At 35.3% G+C, this 17277-nt stretch overlaps 2 protein-coding genes across 4 annotated transcripts; one reads left to right on the top strand and one right to left on the bottom strand.

Annotated features, from left to right (window-relative positions):
* The first annotated feature begins 586 nt into the window (after positions 1–586).
* LOC102579521 (uncharacterized) lies at positions 587–5335 on the top strand. The gene is made up of 10 exons (XM_006366049.2): positions 587–906; positions 1146–1237; positions 1974–2081; positions 2168–2250; positions 2381–2514; positions 2658–2707; positions 2856–2948; positions 4216–4307; positions 4701–4807; positions 4968–5335. The coding sequence occupies exons 1-10, from the start codon at positions 694–696 to the stop codon at positions 5007–5009; spliced, it is 1014 nt and encodes a 337-aa protein (XP_006366111.1). The 5' UTR covers positions 587–693; the 3' UTR covers positions 5010–5335.
* A 678-nt stretch (positions 5336–6013) lies between these two features.
* Positions 6014–16113, bottom strand: LOC102578970 (probable RNA-dependent RNA polymerase 1). 3 transcript variants are annotated; one of them, XM_015304738.1, is made up of 5 exons: positions 15963–16113; positions 12778–13350; positions 8717–10581; positions 8109–8259; positions 6014–7124 (listed from the first exon to the last, which is right to left on the bottom strand). In XM_015304738.1, exons 2-5 carry the CDS (start codon positions 13282–13284, stop codon positions 6225–6227), a joined length of 3423 nt encoding a protein of 1140 aa, XP_015160224.1. In that variant the 5' UTR covers positions 13285–13350; positions 15963–16113; the 3' UTR covers positions 6014–6224. The 3 variants fall into 3 exon arrangements, with proteins under 3 accessions (XP_015160224.1, XP_015160225.1, XP_006366109.1); XM_015304739.1 differs by having other exon boundaries at positions 12778–13343; XM_006366047.2 differs by having other exon boundaries at positions 6014–7049; positions 15963–16110.
* Positions 16114–17277: the final 1164 nt, after the last annotated feature.

Genomic DNA, 17277 nt, shown 5'->3' with positions numbered 1-17277 from the left:
TGAGGGATAAAATTTTTTCATGTAGGTCAAATTTGGATAGGGCATGGAGGAGTAAATCATAAAAGATGAATGAGTTTATTTTTTGAAATCATATGACATTTTTGAAATTAAAACTAGTCTAGAGATTTTCTTAATTAAGTAAATATATGTTAGTTAACGGAAATTGTATATTTACACTCACTCACCGTCTAACAAACGTCGTATATATGTATAACTTTTTTAACGAGGTTATATCTGTTCTAAATAAAAAAGTTTGGGGTTATATTTATCATTTTTCCCTTTCAATATTGGTACTTCCATTATCTGTTCTAAATCAAAAAGTTTGGGGTTATATTTATCATTTTTCCCTTTCAATATTGGTACTTCCATTATCTGTTCTAAATCAAAAAGTTTGGGGTTATATTTATCATTTTTCCCTTTCAATATTGGTACTTCCATTATCTGTTCTAAATCAAAAAGTTTGGGGTTATATTTATCATTTTTCCCTTTCAATATTGGTACTTCCATTATCTGTTCTAAATCAAAAAGTTTGGGGTTATATTTATCATTTTTCCCTTTCAATATTGGTACTTCCATTCCACTTTAATTTTCTTTTCACCCCCTAAACTTCTCAAAAACCACACATCCACAATCCTTTGCCCCTTATCTCCACCAAAACTCCAAATTCTCTTCAAAGCTTTGAACTTTCAAACAATGGCTGGCAATTTATGTATAACTCTCACTCAATCTTTACCCTTTTCACCAAAACTTTATTCATCAAAACCCCTTCTTCAGAAATCACATAGAATCTCTATTGCCCCATTGACCCCATTTCTCAAATTTCAAGATTCAGCTGCTAGTCAAGCTTCTACTAGAGGGTTCACTACTATATGCTTTTCTAGTCCCAGAAATGGTCCTGATTATAAAGTAAGTATAATAAACTTCAAATTGGCATTAAGGGTAGTTTTTTTTTTTTTTGTAAAAATGTTTTTGTAGTATTTGTTGACTGTGGTGTAGATTTAGTAACATTTTTTATATTAGGTGGAAGTAATTGTGCTATGTAATGGAATCTTGAAATTGAAAATGATAAATTTGAATGCTTTTGGAATGAGCTTCTTAGAATGTTTTTTCTCGGTGAGTAATTTTTGTGTTTTATTTTTCTACAGGGAGGTGGACCTGATTGGCCAATTTTGAGACGCTGGGATGTGCCATGGAATTGGCAAACTGTTTCACTTTCTTCGCTTGCATGTGGATTAAGGTGTAATTTTGTTACCTGGCTAAGGTTTTAAACATGTTGCTCAGACTCTTCAAAAATGTTGATTAGTGCATGTTGGATCCTTCAAAAGTAGTGCATTTTTTGAAGGATCCGACATGTGTGTGTGTCAATTTTCAGCTGAATGCCTCTCAAAGTGAGAGTCTTTCCATTATATAGAGAAAATAAAGATTACACATCCCTAAAGATCTGCTATTCCTATCCCTAAAGATCAGCTATTCTATTTATACAAATCTGCCATTGAATCCCTCTAAATCTGCCTTGCTGTCCCTCCAAATCAGCTATTCTATCACAATATTTATTCATATGATTCTACAACAAATGTATATGATCATGCTAATTTATATCACTATATAATTACATTAATACATACAATCATTTTGTTGTCTATCATGCTAACAGTGTGGCATCATTTTTGGAGAGTCCGAGCAACATAGGTTTCAAATATGTCTGACTTATGAAGTGTTTTCTTATTGTGAATTGTAAAAAGATTGAACCTTTTTTTGTAATGGGATGTATTATTGCAACTAAGCAAGATAGAAGATTTATGAACTGCAACATTTTATTTGATAGTAACTGAAAATGGTAGTTTTGTTCTTTTTGGTGGTGTAAAATATCTTTACAATCTGAAATTCTGTTTTGGCTTGGAACTTGGAAGGATATTGGGTAACTAGAAACCGATATTGGTCTTGGAGGAAAAAGCTAACTAATATTCAGGCAGTTTTGTTTTGACAGGACTAATAGAGACAGCATCAATACCATATGTAGGACTTGATGTAGAAGCATTGAGCTTGGATGAGAAGGCTGAAATTTTGTTCGCTGATCAAGCGTATGGACAGTCATTTTAGCATCATTTTCGCATTGTGTCCAATCTCCACGATTCCGATGTTTTGTGTACTTATTTTTTTTTTTCAGTATAACAACTGCAGTTGTGCTAATAGTCCTTTATACTCTCACCAAGTCATCTCAACCACTTCCTGATGACATATATCGTTATGGTAATTAGCATATTCCAAGTTGTAGAATGATTCATTCATCTGTTGCTTTGTTTGGTCAGAAAACTGGATTGCAGTTTCCTCCACTCTAAAAGATTACAGCGTGGTTGACTATGATCTGTTAGTATTCCAGATCTGAAGGAACCTTTCAATCTCCAGAGAGGATGGCTTTTGTGGGCTGGAATTGGTCTAGCGGGAGCAATAGGTGCAATTGCTTTAACAGGAGTGGCAATGTCTGCTTTCAATGGTGAGCCGCCACAAAGAGAGGTTAGAATTGAACTAACAGTTAATCCAATCTTTTGGATTGAGAATTTCATTCTTTGTATAACCTTTGAAGCAAATTAAATTTCATTTTTCTCCCCTGTGATGTTTTCTTTTTTCCTCATTTAATTCCTTAAAACTTGTTACAGACTGATGCGCTTGCTCGGTTACTCCCATTGATAGGTTCCTCAAGTATCAGGTATTTTCGAAGGAAGTTTGAAGTTCATCTGTAAATTATCTCAGTTATCAATAAGTCAATTGCCTTTGTGTTGATGGCTTTCCTGCCACTAACTGAATACTTATGCATGATATACAATTGAGTAACCACCTTTCTTTTTTTTATGTAGCACTGCTTCTCTGCTAGGCATTACTGGTGTACTTGCTCCAATTCTTGAGGAGACCGTGTTTAGAGGTTTTTTTATGGTATCTCTGACTAAGTGGTATAATTCTTTCTTTATAAATTCGACTACAGATATACTACTGCTTCACATTTGTTAGAACTGGCTCTATGTGTCTGTGAATCTTCTGAACTTTACTGAAGAAGCTTGAAAAAAGAAGGGACAAAAAGTTTTGAATTGCTCAAGGTTTGATATAGTTGTTACCCCAGTGGATCATTATCTCTTATGAGCATGAAAACACAATAAATACGTAAACATTCTGATTTCACCAGTTGATCTACTTTTTTGCTTTTATATTCCCTCCTTGCCTAGGAGCCGAGTTCCTATCTTAAAAGACGAATGCTATATAGTAGGGCTGCCCCCAATAGCTCTTTTTGAATCGACACCTGAGATATCATCATGCCGAACACAAAACAGATATCTTTTGCCATCCTGGGATTTCTTTCTATAGATTCTGCCAACTGCATTGCTCTATGCATTAAATGTCAAGTGTGAACCTTGTCAAGTTGAAAGTGTTTCTGGGCTTGATCAGTCGATCCTTCTATATTTTGCTTATGAACTACGATGTTATCTCTTGATCATTCTGTTGTGGATGTTTTATAATGAAATTGGGTTTTAAAGGGAACGAGGCAGAAAAAATGCCAACCTAGTTATTGAATGCCAATATGTTATGAGGTAGGCTATAGATACTCTTAGGGTGTGTTCGGTATGAAGGAAATGTTTTCCAAAATATTTGACTAACCGAACATGAGAAAATTGGAAAACATTTTTTGTACCGGACACAACTTAAATGTCAAGTGTGAACCTTCTCAACTTGAAAATATTTCTGGGCTTGATCAGTTGATACTTCTATACTTTGCTTAGAGCTATGATGTTTTTCTTGAACATTCTGTTGTGGATGTTTATAATTAAAATTGGTTTTAAAGGGAATAAGACGGAAAAAATGGCAACCTAGTTATTGAATAGCAACATGAGAACCCCGATGTGGATTAAGATACATTAGGAAGTGGTTAAGATAGTTGTACATGTCAGACTTTTGGACTTTGTTAGCTCTATCCATAACACAGGACTCATTGCAATAGAGCTAACAAACTCAACTCTTCTGTACCTATTTTGCTATCATGCATCTTCTTGATGCCATTTATATCACTACTTACTTCATCAAAAAGAATAAAAGAAAAATCAGCGGAAGAAAATCGTCTTATGACTTTATTACTTGTGGACTATTCATACATACACATGCATGTCTAATGTGGACATGTGACTTGATGCTTCATTGTCTCTCATGCTTTTCCATTTTCCCTTGCAGGGTACCTACACCGCTTGCAGTGGTTATTAGTGGTGCTGTATTTGCTCTTGCACATCTCACTCCTGGACAATTTCCTCAGTTGTTTGTTCTTGGTATTGCTTCCATTTTCTTAAATGTATACGACACTGGACGAAAGTAGAGGAAAAGCAGAAATTACAATAAGGAATAACATAATTGGGTTTTACTTCTGAAAGTTCTCAAAAAGATCTTTTTAGGAAGGAAAAATAGTTCTAGTAAGAATTGCTTTTACCTTGTAAGACAGGATCAACAACTTTCTGTAGTTTTTGAGATAATATTTTATTCAATTTTAGAGGAAATGAAATGAATTCGAACACAGTAGAAAGGATACAAAAGATTCATGTAGTTTACCTCCACTAGTTTGGAATTGAAGCACCGTTGAGGCGAATACTTAATTGATTTCACCCTTTATTATCAGTGCACTTCTCTTCATGTTTAATCTGAACTGAAAAATGACATGCATTCAGGGACTGCTCTGGGATTTTCTTATGCTCAGACGCGGAACCTCCTAACCCCAATCACAATTCATGCTTTATGGAACTCTGGTGTTATTTTGCTTCTGACCTTCCTTCAGGTAATCTTCTCCTCGTACATTTATTTAAGCTCACTGCTTTGTGAAGTCATTTAAAGCATGACAACTTAGAATTACCATCTAGCAGGCAGTATTTGTTGCCATGTTGCTTTCTATGAATATGCTAGTCTGATTTCTTCCTCTTAAACTCATTTGTATATAGCTCCAAGGCTATGATATCAGGGAAATAATACAAGGAACTTGACTTAGGCACCATAATTCTCTGGACAAAGTCGTCTTCATCAGTTTGTTGCAGCTGCTAGACGTATGAACGAATCTGGTTTTATTTTCTGTAATTTAGGCCAAATGCTAGTTGGAGCTTGTAAGTAATGTGAGAAGCTATTATTCTTCTTCTTTTTTACAATGCCGAGTTGCTAAATTTACTGGAAGAGCTAATAATACTCTTCCCTCCTGAAAAGCAGCCGAAAAATCCACAAGGAAGCTTCTGTTCATTTTTCAATAATCTAGTATACTATTTGTTATAGGTTTTGACTACAGAGTTCTCCTTTAATGTATCCTTGTGTGTACATTCGTTATATGAGTGAATTTTTGATAGCCATATTGCTTCATTTGGACATGTTTCTATCGGAGACTCGATGATATGGAACTCTCTTCACACTCTAAAGACATTCAAATAGATAATTGGACTAAAATGGTTACTCAATGATATGTGGTTCTCTTCACATTCTAGGAACATTCAAATCTTTGATAGAATTAAGAAGGGTCACAGCAAATCCTGTTGGCACAAACATGAATGTCTCACTAGTATTTTAACTATTGAAGTTCCTGAAATATTATTTATGACTAGGGATGACAAAGGGATGGAGACAAGTTAAAAACATATTGCTGAAATTTCACCATTGATGTCGTTGCTGCTGTCTGAGCTAGCAAAAGTTATTATGCTAACTTTGTGATCCATCGGTCAATTTACCCCAGCTAACACTAATAAAGATGTTCAGTTCTCAGCTGCAGTATGGAGCTATTAAGTTCTCTATAGTCCTACAACTTACCCAGAATAATTCCACAGGTGGGGCTCTAGAGAGGGTAGGATGTACGTAAACCTTAACCCTACCTTTGTGGGGTAGAGAGATTGTTTCTGATAGACTATCCATCAATTCTGTCTTCAAAAATTTCAGTAATTTCTAGTGTCTCATGTGTATCAAGAAAGGACTTGTGGTTACGCATAATACAAAAAAGCATAATATGAACTATGTTGAGAAGAGAGATAAAACTCAAATCACATACATATTAGTACTTAACTGTACAGCTGTTTCTAGGAGTACTGCATATATGTTACAGGTTCATGCAGTTTTGAATACAAAAGGTTGTTAACAACGCATAGCAGTTTTCTTATGATCACACCCTATTACATTATATATATATATATATATGTATATCAGCTTAACGCTTGACTGAAATCTCATTTCAACACTAATTTGCGACTCAGCTGAGCCCTGAGAGATGACAAATTGAGAACTGGCCTGTTACGTGCTTTCTCCTTCTTAATCTGGATTAGCTGGTCATAAACACACCAGGGAAAGCTAATGAAATGATCTCTTTTCAACCCCTGATTGTAGCAACCCCAATATGTAGGATGATATGTAACGTGGTACCAAGCTGAAGCCTTTGGTAACATGTCATCTATATCATTACGCCTCTTGAACCAGGTCCTTGCCTCCTTCCTCAAGGCCCTCACAGCAATACTAATGGCCTCAGCATCTTTTCTGCGGTCAAAAGTTTTTGATGTCTTCATGATGCCACCACTAAGTATTTCAGCCTCCGTTTTTATGCCATAGTAGTCCATTAAATTACCCAGCTTGTTGTCATATTCAGTTTTGTAGTCAAAAGCTTCGTCAATGTAATCTTCAAATCCATCAACTTCCAAATCAGCATCATATGATCTCCTTGCAACATCCCTTGTGAATATCGCAGTAGAGCTAGCCTGAGGAGCTTTGTCCTTCACTTTCCTGTAAAGCTTTCCAATAACTCTTTCTGAGATATAGGTTGTCTTGTCTGGCGGCTTATCCATGAAGTCTGGGTATTCTTTAGGGCGCAACTGAGGTGGTATTTCAGCAGGAACACCAGTCTTTGGAAAGTCTACTGCAATTGAACAGAGCTCAGCAAGTTTTTTGCATGGATCACTCATGGCCATATCAGGTTCTCTGTCTGCAAATACGACATGGGCATTTGCTATGATTCCCAAACTGTCATTCACAATATAGTTGGTGAAGTACTCTTCAACTTCCTGCAGTAGGCAGACAGGTGAAAAGGAGTTCCTCAGTACTTGCACTGTTGTTGCACATACTGGCCAATCCCCCCTCTCCCACAACAAACAAAAAATAATAAAGAGTTCCTCAGTACTTGTATTGCATTACACATCTTATAAGTATGATTTCAAGAGTTCATTCCCTACTACAAATTCAAGAGTGTAAGTGCTCTTTCATCAGAGATGTAACTCCTATGGCACATATTGATATGCAAATCGGCGATTTGAAGTAAAAAAATCAAGAATAAGCACACTTCCACAAACTTTAGGGACTCAGGATTGATCCCCCTCCTGAACGAGACAATAATAAACTTAGAAGATGAATCTCACATGTACAGTTGATAAGGTAAATAAGAAAGGGGAAAGAAGAAACTATTTCAGTTTGACACAAGAGAGAATTTTTATTTATGGTTTTGGTCACTTACAAGTTGTTTATCTTCAGGGTATATTTTCCTTCATTAATTTTTTTATGGGTAGAGAATTTTATTGATGTAAAAAACAAAGAAAACAGCATAAAGGCAATGCTGTTAGCTGTACATCCAAAATAAGGAAATTGGACAACAATGAAAATATAGTGAAAATAAACAATTAAGGCATTCAGTTCTTACTGCAATACTCGTGTTGATCTCTTCCTTTTTTGTCTCATTAATCGAAAGATCTCAGAGAAGGAGAAAGAAGGGGGTGAAAGAATGAAGTCTGGTCAGCGGTTCTGGATTTTATGTGCCTATCCTGTCACGAAGCTGTACAGAAGGAGATCTCAGCAATAGAAAAGTACAGTAACCAGTTTGTAGTTGATGCACCTAACACTCATACACTAAACTAGATTCGACTGAATCTAAGTCTTAGAGAAGGTAATCTCAGCAATAGAATAAGTGGACTAATATGAAGCGTTGATAAAAAAAAAAAGGATTAAAAGGAAAGAAAAATATCAAGACCATGCCAATTCTCCCAATGTAAGGTAAGAAAGGTTGAACATAGTGATGCATCAGAAGCATGATAATTTTGGAAGTAAAACTAGTTGTTCGAAACTAAGGGTACCTCAATTGTGACATCATGATCCAACTGTATGCTGGGTGCTGGAGGATATTCCATCGCTTGGACTTGCCTTGGCGGAATCATGTCTTGATCCCAGCAAACAAAGTAGATATCTCCATCCAAATCACTCCCAGAACATTCATTCGGATGAGGTCTGTCATCAAAGCTTTAACACTTAAGTAACAATGCCATGACAAAGAAATAAAGATAGAAAGAGTTAACAAGGATGGAAGCTAGTTTTACACTTTTACTATGAAATACGTACTAGTCTGGAGCATTTATACAAAGTTACGAGTTGAAATAATTGTGTAGACAGTAGGAAAATGATTTCCACCCATAAGTTAGTGTAGAATATGGGAAGGAAGAAAAGGCTTCTTCGTATTTCAATATGCCTTTACATCTCATGAGAAGGGGATATTATACAAGTGAATCCTAACTAACTAAGACAGTCAATTACCCCCTCTGGCGCTTTTTGCTTCCCGAGAATCAATTTGACTATCTTTGAAACTAATTTGGATTAGAGCATTAGTAAGACCAGGCAAGAAATGGTAAAGCCTTCTATAAGATTACACGTAAGTAAACAGTTAATAGGTTTCCAACGTAAAATTTACCTTTTTCCTTTCTGGGGGAATACAACACAATCTACCATGTGGTGCAGCGCTGGAACATCTACAGCCCTTAAAACACGAATATCACCAGGATGCAAGCATGGATTTTTTGCAACAACCACATTTCCCTTGAGAATGAAATTACAGTTGGTGGATCTGCTGTTATTAAATGGATGTAAATCCTCAGAAAATTCTCTATGTCCAGAACCAGTAAACTGAACAAACACCTGACCATATTCCAAGGTTCTGGATTCATCCAAACATCCCATCATTAATCTTCCATTTGGAATAAATATTCTTGATTTAGTCCGCAAATCAAGCAACTTCGATGCGCGGAAGGTTTGCAGCATCATTGAAAGAAAGGGCTCAGCATCAGGCATATAACCACAATTTAGCATTGCCTTGAGAATATTAGTGTTTTCTCCAGGAGACATCAATTCCAAAGCCTCCTGTGCCTTCAAAGAATCATGCAAGATAGCATCAAGCTGATCTACAGCTTCCTTTTGCTTCTGTTCGAGAACATCATCTTTCACTCCAAGTGTAGACAAGAGAGTAACCAGTTGACGATTAAGATAACAAGGCTGATATTTGCTCCACCCAAGGACATCTAACTTATTGTTGTCTGATTCATATTTCGACATGCTCTTTCTCAAAGATAACTTCATTGATGAATATGGATCAACAGCCACAACACCTTTATATCCACCATAACGAATCTGAAAAGCAGATGGTGTATGTTGAAGGCCACATTTTGAGGCAACTCTACGAGCAAAGTCAGCAGATATTTTACCAATTCCATCAGAAAAGACATAGCTGGTTCCATGAACCTTTACGTCAGGAATAACTTCAATCTCATGCCTAAGAACACTCAAAGTCTCTGTGGAGGAACCAAAAGATTGACCAAGTCTGGCAGCATATTTTGCCACATTCTTGATCTGCGAAAAATCACCCATCCAAGTTCTTATATCAATTGCAGTAAGGCCAGGTCTTGATGCAAACATCCACACTGAATTATCCCGCAACTGGCTCGATGAAAATGCAAGAAATTCAAATTTTTTATCACCAATTACAAAGCCTTTCCGCAGAGTTGATAGGATCCTCTCATAGATGTTTGTCCTGATACCATTTCCAGTACTTGCTTTTGGTAATAAGTCTGTAGAATACAGTTTCTCCCACTCCTCATCAACAAAAGAAACACGAAGAAAGTTATCTATGTCTTCAGAATAATTGCGGAGAACCCGATTGGAAACATTAACCTCTGGACCACAAAAATAAACTTTGCATGGTGTTACTAGGACCCTTCTTACATACACTAACCCATCATCTAAATTGATGGACGGAGATTTTGGAGGTTGTCTACCCTTGAGATACCCATCATACTGCTCAGTCAGCCACCTCACTGGATCATAACAGCACTCCTTCAAATAGTACAGTTTCTCTAAGGCTTGCTCAATGCATGCAACATTTCTCCTTTGAGGGTCAACTAATCGGAAAAAGTAGACATTTAATGCTGGCCCAGGAATGCATCCATGCTGTACCAAAGAACTAATTTTGAACAATATCTTGTAGGGAATTGCAATTCCTTCCGGAGGCTGGACATTGGGAACCAGAGCCGATTTTTGAGAGACGAAAAAGGTGAAACCAGTCTGTAAAGTAATATTGTTTTCACGTTCTGCATAGTGAAAAAAACTTTCTTGGAAATTTGGAAGATGAACACCCCTACGGAACTGCAAACATAAGCTAGAAGATAGCCCTATCCAAGATGGAGCGAAATCTGTCGTCCTCACCCACTGATCATCAGGAGTTTCCTTAAAGAAGCTATAACACGAGTTTTCAAGTCTCTTATAGATCCGAGGAGCACCAAATAACTAAATCATAGAAATAGAATGAATAAGTCAATACTGAATCTTATCGTAAATCAGCAAAGTAGAGTACTGATCTAACCAGAATTCAATTATATGAAGCGATATATTAACTGATGCAACTATACTCATGAGGAAATTCTGCAAACACAGTAGAAAAGTTGCTTTCACGTTCTTTAACTTAAAAGATCACGAGCACACAAGTCACAAGTATTGAAAAAATTGAAAATTGTGGACATATATTTGTTAACTTATATAATATGCAAGTTAGAAGCTTGGTTTATTTAATTAACCAGTGGTACCAAGCCTGTGTAGAGCACAGGCCCAAGTTTAACATCTTTACTAACACATTTTTTTTAATCATCACGAATTTTTAGTTGTTAAAAAGAAATTGTTAACTCGGTATCTGTGTTTGTTGTTGGTAGGAGGTAGCAGGTACCCATGGACTTTGTTGAGGTGCACACAAGCTAACCCGGCCACCAAGGTTATAAATTTGAAAAACTGAAAAATGTTCTTTAACCATTTTTCAACTTTTCTTCTTTAATCAAAACTAAGCACATAATATAATTAAACAGACAAGGGGTATCCAAATGGCTCTAGTCTATGATGCACACATTTTCCACCTGGTTATTTTCCAGTCTATTTTACATGATAAACAGAGTACATGCCTGTTAAAAGACTGATTAGAAACAATGCAATACTTTAAAATAGGTGTCTTGAGGAAAGTCAAATCATAATTACTGATAAATGAAGAAAAAATTATGTCATTAGCACTATTAGAATGTCTCAACTACCAAATATCCCCAAAAATAACTAAAACTATAAAGTGTGACTTGGAAACTGAATAAAGGCATTAAAATAAAGAAAAAAATTACAATTTTAAAGATGTCTAACTATGCCACTAAAATATAGAGATAAGCAATACATCATGCATAAACAAAAAGCTCCAATGAGGTGCTAGAATGAGTTTTCAGAAGAGCAATCTTGATGTTAATTTTACAGAAATTCCATAATTATTGAACGGACAACGAAGAGAAATATTGATATTACATCTTACAATATACCTAGAGATTCCCTAATTATTTAGTGAACAGCCTTTTTGAGAAAGATTATTGAAGTACAGAAAACACCTTCCCAAGCTACACAGATAAAATAAAGGCACATTATTTTGTCTGAATGCACAGCCTATTATAATTCTCCCGTCTGGAATCTATTGCGGTTGTTGTGAAGTGCAATACAAAAATAGCGAACTCAAAGGGAAAATTCCAAAATTATAACGTTTGGTCGGTAGACAGGACGACAAGAAGCTCCTCTGACTCTCCCTTATTAATAGTAGTAGTAGTAATAGTAATTTCTAAATTATTTTTTTTGACACTAGTAACATTAGTAATAGTAATTTCTAAATTTATAATAGGAGCGCATATTAACAGAAAATCAACACAATTTAATTACTTTACCCAAAAAAAAAAGATAGAAAATCAACATTTTATACTTTGATGGAAACATGTGCACAAAAAAAATGAAAGACATGTTCTTCAAGAATTCTGGATGTTGACAGTACCATTTCATGGTATTCTACTATATAAAAAAAGTTCTAGCGCAAATATTCATGAAAGAGGTTAAGAATTTCGAACACTCATCTTTAAGGATGTCAACAGATATCTTTATAAAAAGAAAAGGATGTCGACAGATCAAAAGATAGGCTGAGAATATGGCAATCTGGCATGTTAGTTAGGATTTTGGACAGGATGCTAGGTTATCCACATAGCAGTGCTTATAAACGCAAAAGCATCCAACCTTAAAAGACTTCAAGCAGAACAATATTGAGGAGGGCCTAGCCCCTATTAATGCTTATGAACTTGTACTTTGTATTTTCTAAAGCTTCTTTACTTCATGATCAGTAGCAAATAAGTTTCCAGTTTAATGTCGGTTCAAGCCTTCATGCATGTTCAGTTTCTAGAAATGGAAGTTATTGTCAAAATTCTCATAAATAGGATTTCAACCCCTTCCATATGGTTCATAAGTCAACAAATAAATATATGTTAGCAGAAATGATTTTGCTTCAAAAGAAGTGGATCAACAGGCAGTAAGAGAGAATTGTGTACCATTCAACCAATAATCAAATAGTCACAATATTCACAAAGACCGGGCACAGGGAGAAGGATGAAAACAATAGCTAAAGGTTCAGAATAATTGAAAAACCTGTATGAGGAGAAACTGAGCATTTTGACCATATGGACGATGGAGCACAACCTGCCATATATTTTCATATGAAAGCTGAAGTTTATAATCAGCTGAACCACTAGATAAAAAGAAAAAAAATTTCTTCAATCCAATGCCAAATTTAATTGAAACTTCTGTACTTCCCAACACTGCAAACTTGTCATCTGATATCTGACATCCGAAATTCAAAGTTATGCCATCCATGTGATCCACATACTCCCACAGTTGGACAAGATCAGTTTCCATTTCCCGAGCCTTCAAATAAGAAGAGCCAAAATACAGCCTCTTACTAGCCAAATTGATGATTTTGTCAGCACTAATGTTGTCGACAAATTGAACTTTGGCAAATGCTCTAGATCCTCCTTTGGACTGTTTAACCTCCAATGCACATACAGTTCCATATCCTGTATGTTTCTCTAAGAATGATTTGACCACTTCTGCAGACAGAAGATCAGGGAATCCATAAACCTGAATTGTCTTTCCCATGTAGCCAAATTCCAAGTGCAGTTCGACGTTCAAATGCTAATCACCAACTGGAATACCTCCTGAAGTCTACATACATGTGTAACACAAGTAAGAATACTTGTAAAGAACAAAGATAGCAAGATTAAGGTAAAAGTGTTACTATACTAGGTAAAAGAAGAGCCAAAAGTTACTAGGTAAAAGAGAATCCTAAATGCTATGCATTTCAAATTTAGCTGCATCCTTCTATTTCACACAGACATAGTGAACCCAAAAGCAAGAGCATTGAACTATTGATCTTTTGTGTTCTTGCCATACCTTCACTAGAGGACAGCCCAGAGCTTCATACCCATCAACCATGTAAGCAACTAAACTGCTCCATAAGAAGGATATCTAAAAGCAAACTCAGCCTAATGTGCTGAAAACTAGACTCCACAAAGTTATGCAAAACTCTGACTACCTATATAAAGAAATAAGCAACCTACTAGACACCTATTTGATACGTTTTCCAGACTTGTGAGACATGAAAAATGTAGGTTTTTTTGACTACTAAATACAGCAAGATGTTAATGTAGTTGTGAAGTATTTAGCGAATGAGCCACTACATTTACTATGCCTGTTGATGTGGAATCTATAGTTCATAGGACAACACAGAAGAGAAGAAAACGAATCAAAAGGGAATCAACCTAATTGATGTACGTATTTGAGATTTTTGGCCTATAAAGTTATGACACTCAGGCCTAACTCAACCCCAAAAGATTAACTTATAAGGAAAAGATTGTCCAAGTCCATACAAACCGACCACCAATCCATTCCCCAACCGATGTGGGACCCACTCTAACACCCCTTCACGCCCAAGCCAACCGGAGCATTCACCGGGAGCCCAAACAGGATGAACCTAACTCTAATGCCAGGTAAGATATGACCATCAACCCATTCCCAACCAATGTGGGACCCACTCTAACACCCCCTACATGTCCAAGCCCAACAAGAGCTTACACAGGACCAGTGGCGGATCCAGAAATTAAGCTCAGGGGGTTCGAAATTTAAAGAAAAAGCTCATGTGGTAATGTAAGTGCACGGTGAGCGTAGTAACCCCGACATGCGTTTTGTACAAGGTATCTCATTGGTTGATAAAAGTTAACACCAAACTAATTAAAGATATTGAGAACAAAGCTACGTTGAATAAAAAAAAATTAGTGGATCAATTGTATTACATAAGTTAATTCCTAAAACACGTGAAAATTAAAGGATGAAAAAGGAAGTGAGATGGAGAAAGAAAAATATTTACCTTAATCCGCTAAATTTATATTACCTTATCGTACCGCATTAAGCATTTCTTCCTACTTTTACCCTGCTCCATTGAACATTCTTAAAATTTCTTGTGCTTTTTATACTTTTATTTTGTAATGTTTTACTTTATTTTACATTTTAAATTTTTTAAATTAGTATCCATTCAAACACATATTACTAGGAAAATTATCAAGATTCTCTAAAAAGTGTGCAAGTATAGATTTACTAATATTATAATGCATATTCAAAAGATAAATAAATGGCATCGTCAATTTTTTAGTTCATGTAGTTTAATTTACTAGGTTAGTCATCACTTGTTAAAAAAAATAACGAATAAATCAAATAAGTTTAGTTTCCATCTCTCTAAAATAGAATTGAAAAAATATAAAGGAAATTCCATGAATTCTATTAAATATATATTATTAAAAGGATATTGACGATTTTTAGTTTCTTCATTCAACTACATCTAATTTATCTTTATATATATAATTCATCATTTTTAAAGAGTTGTACATAAAATTATGTTGAAATAAAATGACAAATAGATATAAGAAGAATAAAGAAAAAAATGTGTCTAATAAATTTAAACAAAAACAAATTAGAAAAAAAATGACATAAAAGAGAAAAAATAATGAAAAAGAGAAGATGATCCAAGCCCAAAAGTTGAGCCCAATTCCATGCATTCAAAAGGGTAAAAAATAAGAGAAGAGGAATTGCTGCGCATGGGATTCGAACCCACAACGTAAAAGCCACTCCTGAACCCCTTATCCATTGAGCCAAAGCTTCTCACTTGTTTTCAGGGGGTTCATTTTAATATATGTACACATAAATTAGAATTTGGTCCTATATATATAACTAATTTTTGATCGAGGGGGTTCGGGCGAACCCCCTAAACACAACCTAGGTCCGCCCTTGCACGGGACCCCAAATAGTGTGATACCATGTAAAGATACAACACTTGAACCTAACTCAACCCCAATTTAAGTCGATCATCTAGCTAAATGGGGTTTCTTGACCTTCTCCGGTCTAGCAAACTACTACTACCTCAAGCCATATCTAGTGGTTTTACACTCTCTTTTATACAGCTTTTTGCACAGATGGCAAAGTCTTTCTTTTTTCTTCTTTAAAGCTAACTTTTCCTGCTTCTTCTTAGCCAATGATCAACAAACAGCATACTAGAAACATTAGTTAAAACATTCTTTCCATCAAGAATCTTACAGAAATTTCACCACCCATGATCATATATATTCAGTCAGACTCACAAAACCATGAAAAAGATTCAAACTTTAAACAACAACAAAACACACAAACCAAGAAAACAGTTACCCAACAGCCCCAAACACATAAACAACACAAAATAAACTGAATCAAAGCAAAATTTCACATGGGTCTTTGAAAAAGAGACTTACTATGCAAAAATAAAACTACCCAGTAGTAGTGCCAGAAACTGAAGCACAACCAAATTTATTTACACAACACACGAAGACTTGAGGGGAGAGGGGAGTGATGAGTCAATCCCTAGTGAACTAAGTAAATAATATATCTTTATCATTCTAATTGGTTGCTTTTGCTTTCAAAGTTTTTTATAAGTATAAAATTGAACAGGGTACAATAATTCTTGGCTTTTTTTCGTACAATGATTCAATTGAGAAAATTTTGGGATTTGTTTGGATGTTTGCTGATGTATTGAAACTTACGTAAGACAATCAATCAATTAAGTCATCTAAACACTACAGTCCCCATCATGTTTTTTCTTTTTCTTTTTTCCAAAAAAATATTTTAAAATATTAAATATTCTTGAAGATGAATTTCATGTTCTTAGGATAGAAAGTTAACGGAGGTTCGAATCAGCTTTTACACACCTCAATTAATTTCATGAGATATCTACCATTTGCCATCAATAACATATATCAAATAATTTTGTATACCAAAACTAGAACAGATGACAAAAATCCTTTAGTGTTTGGTTGTCACGACCCGAGTCTACACCCTGGACGTGGCCGGCACTCAAGAACCATTGCTGGTCCCCAAGCAAACCCTCATCCTGGCTGACTACAAGCGGAAGACTAACTTAAGCATGCAAAAGCTTAAAACTGAATAAAATTCAATAAACTCAACTTTTCAAAACTTTAACTCAAATGAACAACTTAGAATAAAAATAATATATTTAACTCGCCATAAAATAGGCAACTTAAGTCTTTAAAACATTTAATAAAATAAATGAATAATACAGACTTCTCAACTATACTGACTATCTATGAAGCCTCTAACTGATAAAGATGAAAGTTGGGATAAGACCCACGACATCCTGACTAAACTGAAAAGTAAATGAAATCTTTCGGAAACAAGGAGGCTCACCATAGCTAACTCGAATTCTCGGATGTATCAACGAATCTCCTGTTGATGATCCCGAATACCTGTGTCTGTATCATGAAAAGATGCAGGCCAAATGGCTCAATACGTGGAATGTACAAACATGTAAGGAGAATTCTAAAACATAAACATAAGCTTGAAAAGAATCTGAAAGAAACTGAAGAAATTACATGGCTCAACTCAACTCAACATAACTGAACTCATTTCAATATAAAGCAATTTAAAACATGTGCAATATAAAAAAAAAAGCTATTTAAAAACATGATACCAACTCTATGTGTATGCAAAGATACATATAACTCTGAGATGTATGTAAAAATACAAATAAACTGATGTATATAAAAATACAAA

The sequence above is a fragment of the Solanum tuberosum genome, unplaced genomic scaffold, assembly GCF_000226075.1.
Source record: "Solanum tuberosum cultivar DM 1-3 516 R44 unplaced genomic scaffold, SolTub_3.0 scf00609, whole genome shotgun sequence".
Lineage (NCBI taxonomy): Eukaryota > Viridiplantae > Streptophyta > Magnoliopsida > Solanales > Solanaceae > Solanum > Solanum tuberosum.
This window is presented reverse-complemented; position numbering and strand designations above follow the sequence as displayed.